The sequence below is a fragment of the Morone saxatilis genome, unplaced genomic scaffold, assembly GCF_004916995.1.
Source record: "Morone saxatilis isolate NCDOM2014 unplaced genomic scaffold, NCSU_SB_2.0 Contig12, whole genome shotgun sequence".
In the NCBI taxonomy this organism is placed as follows: Eukaryota; Metazoa; Chordata; class Actinopteri; family Moronidae; genus Morone; species Morone saxatilis.
In genome coordinates this window covers 1,411,923-1,425,368 of record NW_023339674.1, presented here as the reverse complement: position 1 = coordinate 1,425,368, position 13,446 = coordinate 1,411,923, and the positions used below count along the sequence as shown (strand labels likewise).

Genomic DNA, 13,446 nt, shown 5'->3' with positions numbered 1-13,446 from the left:
ACCCACACACAGACACACAATCACACACACAACCACCACCACAAGAAACACAAAGACACACCAAACCCAACCACAAACCAACCACCCACCACACACCAGGACCAAGACAACACACACACAACCCCCACAAACACACACCACAGAACCCACAAGACACACACACACAGACACACACACACACACACAAACAACAACACACAACAGAACACACAGACCACACACACACACAGAACACACACAAAACCATCAGACCACACCCAACAAACACAGACCCACACATCAACCAACAACACAGGGACACACACAACAAACAACCAGACAACACACCCACCACACCACCACCACGGAAACACAGGGAACACACCAACCACACAACCCACACACACAACCAACAACCCACACAACAGGACACAGACACAACACACAACACCCACTCTGTATATAACATAAGTTGAGTGTCACTTGTCTTTCCTCTCCTGCAGTCTTTCCTCCAGCAGTGGCCATGAACGATAACGTACCGGCTGTCGTCAAACCCAAAACCCAAAACTTCCCAACCCGCCCCTTTCAATTCAAGCCCCGCCTAACTTCTACTGTAAGCCACGCCCAACCAACAGTGCGAGCCAGGGTAAAGACAGACACCTGATCGACTGCAGCGGTTTCGGCTTCTGTGGACGTTGAATATTTTATTATATATAATTAATAATATATAATATAAATATATAATATATAATAATCATATATAATGTATAATATATTATATATATAGTTTATATTTATATTAAATAGTAATTATGTCTCTTTAAATAATTTATATATTTAACCTTAGTCGGCTGCCCCTCTTCTCAAATCATTATGGACAACCTACGCATGGAGGGCAGCGGCCGCCGGTCTAAACAGGCACGGTCCGACCGCGAGCTAAAAGGGGCCTCATGCCTGGGCAAGCCACTCCGCCCACGGCCCATCTACGAACCATGCGAGCGCCAAGCCAATCCCACAGGGCGGGGGACGGGGCCAGCGTCGCTAGGCAACAACAGAGACTATCAGCTGGTTGCAGGTAAGGAGGAGAGGAAAGGAAGAATGTGAGGAAGATAGAAGTGATGATGATGAGGAAGATAAACGACTCTTCTCTCTTACAGCTGATCATCTTTCAGAGGCGGACGACGACTACGAAGATTTCTCCTCTTCCGTCACAGACGTGACCAACCTGTGTTCACCTGGTGGCATCGGTCAGTACACCTGTGCTCCTTAAAGAGACAGTGCTCCTTAAAAGAGCAGGGCCCTTAAAGGGACAGTGCTCCTTAAAGGGACAGTCCGCCTGCTTCACAGCTGCTTTTAATTCACTAAATCCAACTCTTTAACTGGTTGTTGCCTTCAGCTCGTCACTGAGACGTTGGTCCCTGATGCTGATTTTATAATCTTACAGTTTAATGTATTTAATGTTGGACCCAGCCAACCGGCCAACCCCAGTTAGCTTGGCTACAGTTAGCTCGTTGGATGCACTGATTATACAGACACATTAAACATCATTCACAATCTGAGACCATGTTTAACTCTGTATTTGTGTGTTTGTGTTTTTCAGGGTTTAATTGTCGTATCCAGAAGCCCCGAGGACCCAGAGATCCTCCTGCTGAGTGGAGCCGACTGGAGAGATGAAACATTGAACTGGTTCAACTGGTTCACTGTTAGACTGGATGAGTTCATTAAAGTTATTTTAGTTGAACTGCAGCGAGCTCGACTGTGAGGCTGAAATCTGTTCATATTTATGAGCAGTGTGTTCAAAATCTGAGCTCACTGTGTAAATTATTATAACATGTGTGTGAACAGATTTAACCTCTGAACAACAGACTGGACTTTATTTAAAGCACAGAGGTTTTATCTGTTGGACCAGAGTTCCCAGTTCACACAGAACTGAACAGTAAAAATAATAAAATGTTTTTTTCTTTAATAATTGACTATAAAGGGAAAATCTGGTGTGTTTTAACGTGTGTGTTGTTGGGATTATTTCTTGTTATATTTTTGCCCTTAAGAAATGTGACTCAACTTATTATAATAATGATAATAAACTTTATTTATATTAATATTTATTTTATTTTATTTTTTATTGTTTCCAGTTTTCTGTCTAGTGTAGTTTTTATTGATTTTAGTTCACATGTAGTTTTAGTGTATTTGTAGTGAACTATAGAGAATTTAAGAGCAGCGAGTTCTTCTCCACGTTAGCAGAGCAAGCTAAAGTTAATTAGCTAATGCTAAAAAACAAACAAAAACAAAAACAAACAAACAGTTAGAATTCCAGACAGAAAAATAATCCAAGGATGTGATTTCAGATCAGTAAAGGGGCCAAAGTACAAATCAGTAATGAGTTGCTGCTAGTTACTGTAGAAAGTAATAATATTACAGTATTAATATTACTTTCCACAGTAACTAGCTGTGTAACCAATTACTAATACATGTCAGTAATAATATTACAGTAATAGGAGTAATATACTGTATCCACCTCACATTGATGTTAGCTGACCAACAGCTGGCTAGCTCAGTGTTACGAAGGCACCCCCCATGTTGTAAGCGGTTCTTGTTTCTAGAGGCAAAGAGGCCAACAGGGAACTGGCTCTGTTACGGTTCAAGCTCCTAGTTTTTGAGTTTAATGCTTTAAAGCATTTCAGTCGAAATTAAATTGGTTCGGAAACCTGAAAAGTTGGAACCAACAAATATCAGGTTTTCCTTGTTGACCCAAAGTGTTAATTTCATATTCTACAGGTCGTTGTTCATTGTGCAGCGTCGTCTGTTGATGATAACAATGGCTCCCTTCGAAACTGGCTGGTTTGCTAGATCGCACCAAAACTTAAAGAATGTTGAATAGAACCGGTTCAAGAACCAGAACTAATTTAGTGGAAAAAGAGCAAAAGTGTTGGTGCCGTGCTGGAAGAGCCAGTTCTCTGCAATCAAAACACAAAGAACTGGTTCGAGATTTGGCACCGACACCAAACCAGCCTTCAAACTTCACTTCACTACACAAAGAAATTGTTATTCCAGCCTGGATTTGTGTGTCGGCTAACATTGCCGACGGACATTCAGATGCCAAGATGTGCTGTTGTTGTGATGTTAGCTACAGTAGCAGGAACGTTGTGTTAGCTTTACCGACGGTTTGCTTACCCACAACATAGCTAACATCAGTTATATCACTTGTGGCTGTTCGCTCTATATCATCGTATTTGATTTCTCCAGAATAGTTTTCCCCAACTTTAATCAATCGTTTATTTCTAATAATCTCTGTGGTCCCCTGGTACACATCTGTCATCCAGGTACGAATTCATAGGAGCAAAACAGGTTGTGATAGTAAACGAGAAAAGGAACCTGAGTTTAACTTCTGTTTTAAACAGTAATTTTCTCTGTTGATGTGAACAGGCGGTATCCCTTCTTTGTTCACCGTCTTCAAAGCTGCTCATTGTCAGCTTTGGCAGTTTGTATCACAAACTGACGCCTCGTACACGCCGACTGAGTCCTTACATTGTGTCAACTGACGGCCGTCAAAGTAGCAGCAGAGCAAGGCGCCACAATACAACAGCTCATCCTCTCAGTCTGTGTAACATGACAGCACAGTTGGCTGCAGATTGTCAGAACTATTGTGAACAAACACCATGCTTCTGATATTGTAACCATTAGTTACGCAACACAGCATTTACCTTGTATCACTCAGACATGTATCGTACTTAGGATTTAGTTCCTGATTTGGTGACATATTTTACTGGTTTATTTGTTTACAGCCAAACAAACTGGGCTGAGAGGTTAAGAAAAGAAAGAAAGAAGACCCAATGTTGTCTCCCATATTAAGTTCAGTACATGCCTTGTTTCCTGTTATTGCAGCGTGTGAGGGTCAGAAATTGGTATAATTTAATGAGGCTCTCCGAGATTATTACTTTAAAGGGTTTGCAGTTCTGAAGCCTTCTGCTCTGTTTCTCTTTTACATTAATTACAGTTAGGGTCAAAGAGATCAAGTGCTCCAATAGCACATTAATCCCACAGCGAAGAACAGATTCTCTTTGTTCAAAATATCTTTCCTCCAAGGTCACTGTGTATTTAAATCAACTCCACAGGTCTCACCAGCGTCTCAGTGGTGAAACTGAGCTTACTCTGTGATCTGTGAAACTCCTGTTTCCTTTACACCACCAACACATATTGTTACGTTATCATAGAATCATGGACGGACTATGAGACATTGGGGCCCTGGACACAGATATGTAAAATGCTCCACACCGTCCTCCTACATAGGAGCAAGATACCTATTGTCTGTGGTTGTCATTTTGCCTCTTTAAGAATCAGAAACAGAAATACTTTAATAATCCCAGGGGGAAATTATTTAAGAAGTCATGTTCTGTCTCTTGGTAGTTGTTTTCCATCTTTTTGTGGCAATTTTCAAAGTCTCTTTGTTAAGTAGATAAATCAGGCTTCCTCTCAGCCTACCCTGCATGCTTTCACATGTTAAGATTTAAGCTCTAAAAAGGAGATTTTTCCTTGTGAATGCTCAAATCTGGATTTGCAGACTTAAATTTGTCTTGTCAGTTTTTCATTGATTAAATTCTATGACTCCTGACATAACAGATTTCCTCATGAAGTAAATGTCAGATTTCACAGATTTCTTGTCCTTCAGTCGTCAGTTAAGACACAATAGAAGATTTTGCCAAAACAGAGCACCATTCATAGATTACGGTCACCTCTCGGAGCCAGTTGGATTTCTACAAAAGTGCATTACATTGATTCTCCAAAGAATGTTTTTTTTCCTGCATAATTCTGTCTTGTATTTATGACTTAGCATCTCAGGATTACGTGATGAGTATCTAATAATGTTGATGTAAAGAAAAATATCTCATCATTACGAGTTCTCCATCCACCACTATCTGATGAAGCCAATAGAACCACATCATCTGCAAACAGCAGAAACGCAGTTCTGAGGTTCCTATACCAGACACTCTCAACAGGATCAGAGACCAGGGGCAACCTCACCCACTGAAAACATGTTTGACTATGTGCCAAGAACGACCAGATGGCTCATAGCAATGGTTCCAGTACCCCCCACAGGATTCTCCAAGTCCACAAAACACATCCCCCCCACTGAGCCAGTCCACTGTTCCATGGCCAGGACAGAATCAGCATTGTTCCTCCTGATTAACTAGTTCTTTATCTTATAACAACTTGCAGCTAGTCCAGTCATCTGGTTAAAGCCCCGTCCCTTTACGAATACGTATGTATTTGAATACAGATAATTTCACTGTTTGAACAGAAACAGATACAGGTAATAGCGTACTCACTTCAAGTAAAGTTTGTTAAGGAAAGTGCAACGCAAGTGCTGTTATTATTGTTCCAGTACATACTGTACTGTACATTGATTTGTTTCATAATTCTACCCAACACTAATAATCTAAATGAACCCTGTTAAAACATCACAAGGCATTCTCTGTGTAACTACAAACACTACAGGGAAGCATCAGATTGGGTTTTGGACTCGACCCGCTCCTGTTAAGTATTTGACTCAAATGATTTCGGCTGCAGCCCTGCCTGGGAGTTGTGCATTGGTGGTGTAGCCCTAAAGCGTCTTTCAAGCCAAAAAACAGCACTAAGTAAGGCCAGTAACAGTTAGTGGGCTATAGGCATATTGTATTCCAGTGGACTCACTACTACTAGCTATTTGAGAAGCAGCCTATCTGATGTTTCGGCAGATGACTCGGTGAACGACTGCGACCTGTAAACTTGTGAACATGAACAGCTGTGGTGTTGTAAGTTTCTCGTTGTGCTACACTTTGAGAGGAGAGGCAGTGCTGTGCTTACCTGTGGACCCTGCTTTCAGCTCCTGTCGGCAGTGCACTCCGAACAAAATCAAATTTCTGTGGTTGTGCAACCAAAAGGAAGAGCCACATTCAGATAAGGTTGGGGCAGTGTGAGAGAGATATTCTACAATTACTGTTGTTGCCATATAATTAGTGGCCTTTTTTTAACTGTATCCTTTGGTTTGTGTATTTCCGGTTTAAGTCTGGAATCTGCACAGGAAAGGCAACACACAGTGGCGTATTTATGGCTCGTCTGGTGACGTCAAATGATGCATGTCAAATGACGCAATGCTCCATGACCTCCGCCGATGCGTGTTGCACATGTCAGGTACATTCTTTAAAGGTGGGGTCGATCATTCTCGACTTGGCTCGCTCCGAGTCAGTTTGTTTCTTTCCCATTTACCATAACCCAAAGCCTCGGGGAATGATACTCAACAATCAGCTATCTTTCTCCAGAATGATTGACCCACCTTTAATTTGGTTTGTTCAAACCCTCTTCCCAACATCAACCTATTTGCGCAAGTATTCCCTAACGGTACAAGCTTCTACTGTGAATTATTTTGGCAAGGACACAGATATGCTATCCCAGATGCTTTTAGTCTAACTTTTTGTATCTAGCTTGAACGTCATTAAACAACTCCAGTCGCAGTTAGCATGCAAGCATTTGCACACAGCGATGTAATCAACAGTGGCTCTACAATATTTTCAAACACTGCAAATTAAAACGACATTTTGTCAGGAGTGCACTACCACCCTTACTCCTCCGTCTACGTAAGGGCCAACCCCGGATACTTGGGGACGGAAAGGGGATGAAACTGGCTATATAAATGTTAGTTAGCAGAAATCTCAGTAGGCGTAGTGATTATTGACTGCTCACAAACATGGACTGAAGCAGAGAGAGTGTGTTGAGGAATGTTACAATAGTTAATATGTTTTTTTTTCTTTTTCTCGAGAACTTAGGGGAGCGGACGAGGCGACAGCAGAGAGATGAACGGAGACGGACGATCAGCAGCACTTCTGAGGTAGCTGGGCAGGCTTGTCGGTCAGTCTGGTGGTCTTGGTGCCGGGAGCCACCGGTGCCTCCACATCCACGCGCTCCGACATCTTCACACAGATGATGTCCACCAGGCGCTCGAAGACCTGCCGCACATTGATGTTCTCCTTGGCGCTCGCCTCGTAGTATTCAAAGCCTGCAGGACGAAACAGTGGAACTTTGTTCAGCTGAAAACCTATATATACATGGGTGTTTAGAAGTGTTGTTGATGGATTCAGGTCTTGACATTTTAGTGCAAAGTATCTGAATTAGAAAAATATTGTAGCCTATACAAATATACATAGCTACCCACTTCTCAGTTGATTATGAGCTCAGTAAACAGTTTCCTGATGAGTTTCTGGTCTCAGTCTCTAGTGTCAGTCTTATTCCATACAGCATGATGTTCATTTAGTAAATGATGGTCCCATTTAGAGTAAATAAAGCAGGGTATGCTTTAGGGCGGGGCTACTCTCCAAGAGCTTAATATGCATGAGATTAGAAGATGTAAAGCAAACAGGTTTTACCGTGTTAATGCCATGACAAACAGATATTGTTTGACAGTGTTTGGATTACAGGGGAGCCCGAGGGGGGAGGGAGCAAAAAGCTGATCAAACATTATATTAAATCATTAAATGTCATCAAAATACTTAAAGAGTATCTTTTTTGCGGCCGCTAGGAGCTGCCCCCTGCTGGCCATTCAAAAGAATGCAGGTTTAAGACACTTCTACTTTAGCTTCACTACACAGACTCTGTCCATTATATATACTGTTAATGATAATAATTTCACTTTTCTTGTGAAATGCTGAATAGTTTATCAGACTTATAAAATAATTTAAAATAAACAATTGGCAGACGGAAAAGTCCCAACTGGTCTTGACTCAGATGTAAATCTGTGACACATGAAGACATTTCTTTGTTTTAAGCCAAAAACTCTGGAAACCAGTGACTTTAACATTCCCTATCACTCTAATCTTTACGCTCTTACTGACTTAAGCTGGGTGTGGTTTTCTATTTGAGCATCTCAAGGTGTGTTTGCTGTATTCAGACTCTTCTTCCCACTTCACAAATATCTTCTGTAACCTGGGAGCCCAGTCCACACATTTGGATGTGGTGTGATATCTCACAGATGCAGTCTGGATAAATCCCTCTGATGTGACTTTTTCATGATAAAAATTAAATGTCATCACTTTCAATCTCCGTCTGTAGCTGCTCACAAAAAACTTTGCTCGAGGACATTTAAGTTTGCTGTAACGTTTTCCTGAACATTGGGTAACTTTTTGCAACAGACTCTCCTTTCAGTGAAGCCTGCAATGTGTACATTTACATACATTAGAGAAGAAATAGCTTCCAGCAGTGGAGCTGAAACCAGTTTTGTGCATTCTTGATTCAAAGACCTCACAGTCATTTGGCAATAGGCAATATAGTTATATTATTTAAGTATTTCCCCAGGTCGAAGTTCAGCTGCTCTTTCTCACAGTACGTATAAATATTGCACAGAAGCATGATTTTAATACCATGAATGTTTTGGTAAACATCAGTTTTGAAGCACTGCAACCTAATTGGAGCTGACCTAACTGGTCGGCGAGGTGTTTTCCTTTCTCTGGAGGTACGATTCTCTCCTCGTCCATGTCGCACTTGTTGCCCACCATGATCACCTGGGCGTTGTCCCACGAGTATGTCTTAATCTGAGTGGCCCTGAAAGCACATTATAAATATAAATGTTTTAATTGAACTTTTATTGGAGACACACACAGAAGCACACACACTACAGCTTCTGAGCAATCACGTACCAGTCCTGGACAGCGTTGAAGGACTCCTCGTTCGTGATGTCGTACATAAGGATGAAGCCCATGGCGCCGCGGTAGTAGGCCGTGGTGATGGTGCGGTAACGCTCCTGCCCTGCTGTGTCCTGGAAACAAAGCAATCAGCAATAAAAATATGAGCTACCACTGGACTGTCAAGTCTCAAGCGTCCCCTAGGTCACTGATTTAATGACCCACGATTCATTGCAAGATGAACGTGAAGTTGTAGTAAAAAACAAAAATAACTTATGAATGTGTAAAACAACTAGAATATTTTTAATTTCCTGAAGAAAATGCGTGTGATTGCTGCATCTGCTGCTCGCAGGCACAGCTTCTAAAAGAGTATATATGCCACCCAAAATCAGTTTTAATTTAATGCTGTGTTCAAGAGTTATCGGTCCAAAAGAGATAACGGTCAGAAAAAGGTATGGAGAAGAAAAAGAATAATAAGCAAAATAAAGACTGAGATAACAATGTGTCTTGCAGCAATCACACTACTTTTAGGGTAGTATAGACCTCTGCCCTGTATCTACAGCACTGATTGCTGCCCAGTATCTACAGCTATTATTGTCAAATTGACTTTGTCAAAGCTTTACTGTCTCTGAAAGACAATTAGTGTAAAATTATTGGACTTCACTAAAAAGTTAATATTATCAATATTATTACTATTATATAAATCAAATAGACAGTACAGACCTCTGACCTGTATCTACAACACTGACCTTTTCCCTGTAACTATAGCACAGTACAAAAATCTCAGTCTTCTGCTCAGAAAAGACCAGGGAGGTAATAAAATAGTTCAACCAATTCCTTAAACTGGAATTCTGCTTCTCTGAGCTGTTGCATGTAGGTAACACTGGCTGTTACCATAGAAATATCATGAAAATCTTTGTTTTCCTCTGGACAAAAGTGTTGGATGGACCAACCTCACTGAGTCAGTCAGTCTGTGTATGAACTGTTGTATCCTGTTTACAGTGAGCAAGGATAAGCCCACATCCCATCACACTAAGCTGGGATATTATCTGTCATATTTTGGCGTCAAAACCAGACTGTTTGATTTAGCTATTATTGCAATTGCTGTTTCCATGGAGACGCAAGCAGTCAGACCGGCTCCGTCATTTTGACCATGAGTTGTTATAAAGCATACATTTTCTTAATGAGAAGCTTCAGAAACTACACTACATGTCACTTCAGCAGTTACATACATGTATGAATATACAAATTGATGCTCCTCACACACACACACACACACACACACACCTGTTCTCACCTCACAATAACACAGCGATGTGTTGAACTTCACACTGAAGCTCAATCTACACTTTAACACCTTTTACCCGAACATCATCATCAGTCTGTCTGTTCATTAGTCGTTCTGCCAACAGCTAAAACAGTGAAAGAGACTAAGAATAAGTTTGAACCATCATCTGCAGTCTGCATCCATTCCTTCATGTTTACAGCTGCAGATATAAACTGCTGCTCTTATCTGAAGAATAACAATAACGCTAAGGGCTCCATGAGTGTGTTTGCTTCATGTACCAGTGAAATAAGATCCAGGTGCAGTTGCTGAAAAAAATCACTGAATGATGTCTGATGGGCTTTGATTTTTAAGGGCTAAGCCAAAACTGTTCAAATCAACTGGATCAGGAGATTCTGAATATGGCAACGGCTGCATATTCAGATGCGGCTCCTTCAAAGTTCTCTGTTTTTGTTTGAATTTTTATTGCTGAAACACATATTACCTATGACAGATCGCCGCTCAACTGCAACAAACCAGCTGAGCCTCAATGTGACTTTCACGGATGTCCCCAACAACTCCCACAGCATTCAGCCACCATTCTCCTCCATTTCATCCTCATACCACTACAGCTGGTCTGGGTGCAGTCATTCCTCTAAATTTAGCTCTTTTGTGCTTCGCTTCCTCTGCACTCATTCAGCAATCCCTGGTTTTCTCCTTCTCTTTCTTGTGAGATGTGGCGAGCGCTCAAATCCATTTAAATTAATTGAGATTTGAGCATGATTATCTGTGTGTGTGTGTGTGCAGTAGCGACATTAATCATCGAGGGTGATAAGCGAAGGCAGTGACTGATTCCTCTCAGTTCAGTTGAAAGCAGAGATAAATGTCTCATCACTGCACTCCAACAACATGGCCAAAAATGTATGCAGACAGCTTGACATATATGAGAGTTGATCATCTCGTTCCAGACCGTGTTTATTAGTGTGCTGCTCTAACAGCCTCTACTGTCCGGGTTTCAGTCTTTCCTGCCGATGTTGAACCTGCTGCAGGAATTTAGTCCAGGTCAGACCACCAGAGCATCCGTGAGGTCCAACACTGATGTTGGTCTTATCTGGTCTGGTTCACAGTCAGTGATGAATGGGGTTGAGGTCGGGACTCTATGCACACCAGACACACCACACCAAACATTTCTTTATGGGGCTGCCAAGTTGAAACACAAAAGGACCGAAAACTAACTCAAGAACCCTGTTGTCTGAAATATAATTGTTCATTGTAGCTAGGATTCCCAAATCAGGAAAAATACTAAAGTATGTGAACATGCCATTGAGGCTGTTATTGACAGACACTGAATTCGACCAAAAAAGGTGCCATTACCCTAATTGAGGGATGGCGGAATGTAATAACAGGTAAAGGTGTCATAAAATGTTTGGGTAGGAGCATTTCCTGGACTCACATTGAGTTGACATGCTCTTTGGATAAAGACACAAGTGGACACAAAACTCACAAGAAAACTCCAAGGAACTCTCTTCATTGTCACAGCATGGTCAAGACAGACATAAAAACAAACTTCGGTCGTGTTTTGGCATCAAGCCTTTGTCGATGTAAGGAGATTTAAGGGTACTTGTTGACAAAAATCAGAAGTGCCAGTGAGTGCGAGCTCATTTCAGGCTCTGATCTGAACATTGGTGGAAATGTTATAGATTATAGCTTTAAGCTGTTGTGGTCTGTGCAAACTAATGTGCTGTTTTAGGTGTTGGTGAAATAGAAAAAGGTTATAATTACGGGGTTGAGATCTTCTGTCTATCTCCATCGCAGCTTATAAACACACAAACACCTTTTTAATTCGGATGAGATAAATGACAAAACAATCTTCTCCGACTGCTGAAGGCAAACTGAGCTCAGGATAAATAATGTTAATTTATGTGGATAATAATATCCACTCTACGATACTGGGCCAGACATAAAATAAAGATTGTTTCATTAGCTTTGATAGCATATTTGTGACTAAAGCTAAAGGCATGCTAAAATGCTAAAATGAGTTTTCAGCAAACAAACACAAAACCTGTTTAATTGTTTGTTGTGTTGTATTGTTTATGCTTGTTTATGTGTGTGTGTGTGTGTGTGTGTGTGTGTCTCTATTTTTACTCATCAGCGTGCTTTCAGTTTGAATCAATCGGCTCTGATTAGCTCTACTTATGAAACCCCCCCCCCATCCTCCTCCTCATCCCGTCCCTCCCCCCTACAGGCTCCTCTGTCCCCTGCCGGGTCTCAACCTCTTCGCCCCAAGAGGTCTCTTTAATTGCCACTGTAGACAGGGAGTGTGCATATGTGTGTTTGTGTGTACTTGGCAACTTTTTCAGCTTAATAACCCGTTAGAAATCATTTGGATGGTTAAATGGCCTGTTCTGGTGAAAATGTTCCATGTGAGGGCGCTCACACGATGAGTGCAGAATGAATGGAGCTCTATGGAGCTATACCCTCAAAAATCCACTTTTCTCAGGATATAATTTTTGTCAGTAATTTGAATGTTGCATTCGAAAGGGGTCAAAGAAATTACACATTGCTGGCGTTAGATTTTTTAGAGTCACTTATTTGCTTTAAAAAGTCTTTTAAAAGTCAATGACGTCATACACATCGTACGGCCAGAGATACTGCTTTACGGCAAAGCTCGAGTCACTTTGTGCTTCCAGAGCATGTCTAATAAGTACATACATAACGATAAGCAGATAAAAGTGCCAGCAACCAAAAAAAAGTTGCTGTGTAAAAAAAAAAGAATTGGGCGAAAAAGTCCCCCTTAACATTCCGGTCCCGCTTCGGATGCCATGATGCCATCAAGCGGGATCTCTGGTCGTATAATCAGTCCTTCACTGACCAATCAGCGTTCATTAGCAGAATGCTAAGTGTTATGGGCAACAACAACTCAACCTGTAAGAAATCGAAAGACATAAGTACTCGTTCATTCAACTTTCGACCTATAACCCATGTTGAACTTGCAAAAACTACAATCAAATCTGAGATTTCTCAACAACAATCAGGTGAAAGAGACATTTAGCCATCTAGCTCCATCTGCTCCCATTCATTCTGCACTCATGGGCGATCGCCCCTAGTGGAACTCTGTGTGGAACTGCAACCAAAATTCGGTACAATGGGACTTAATAGGGAGTGGCCAGGCTCTCCGTAGACGGGCTCTGGTATTACCCACCTCGGTAGATAGATCCACACGAAAAAGTTGCCCGGCGAAAAAAAGGCACATCAGCAGCGGTAGAAAGGGGAGGAGGGTGCCGCAAGTGAGTTTTTTTTACGACGTGTTGTGAAATACACGTCCCAGAGCTGTAGGGGAGCTCGTTGAGAAAACATGCAATGACAAAATTAAAACCAGCGGAAGAAATGCTAGAGTTGCCAAGTCCCTTTAATATTATCTTAACTAATACAGATAATTTTTACATGAAAAAATAAAAATGCACTAATGATTGAAGTAGCTAATGAGTGAGATTTGGGCAGGAACACAGGGTATCCGTACACCATTCTTGTAGTCCAACAAAAGAATGAGACTTG

The 13,446-nt window shown here is 41.4% G+C and overlaps 1 protein-coding gene and 1 long non-coding RNA gene across 2 annotated transcripts in view; one reads left to right on the top strand and one right to left on the bottom strand.

Moving 5' to 3' along the window:
- The first annotated feature begins 985 nt into the window (after nt 1-985).
- LOC118322202 lies at nt 986-2,052 on the top strand. Its single transcript, XR_004796436.1, has 3 exons — nt 986-1,054; nt 1,137-1,226; nt 1,580-2,052. It is a non-coding gene; the product is annotated as an uncharacterized LOC118322202 (long non-coding RNA).
- Nucleotides 2,053-2,389: 337 nt separating this feature from the next.
- The window catches only part of rab3b (RAB3B, member RAS oncogene family), a gene marked incomplete in the record, with an annotated part of 13,953 nt that continues 2,896 nt past the window's right edge, over nt 2,390-13,446 (bottom strand). Inside the window, 3 exon segments of the mRNA XM_035652644.1 lie at nt 2,390-7,009; nt 8,423-8,547; nt 8,643-8,761. Coding sequence (XP_035508537.1) covers nt 6,825-7,009; nt 8,423-8,547; nt 8,643-8,761 — 429 coding nt within the window.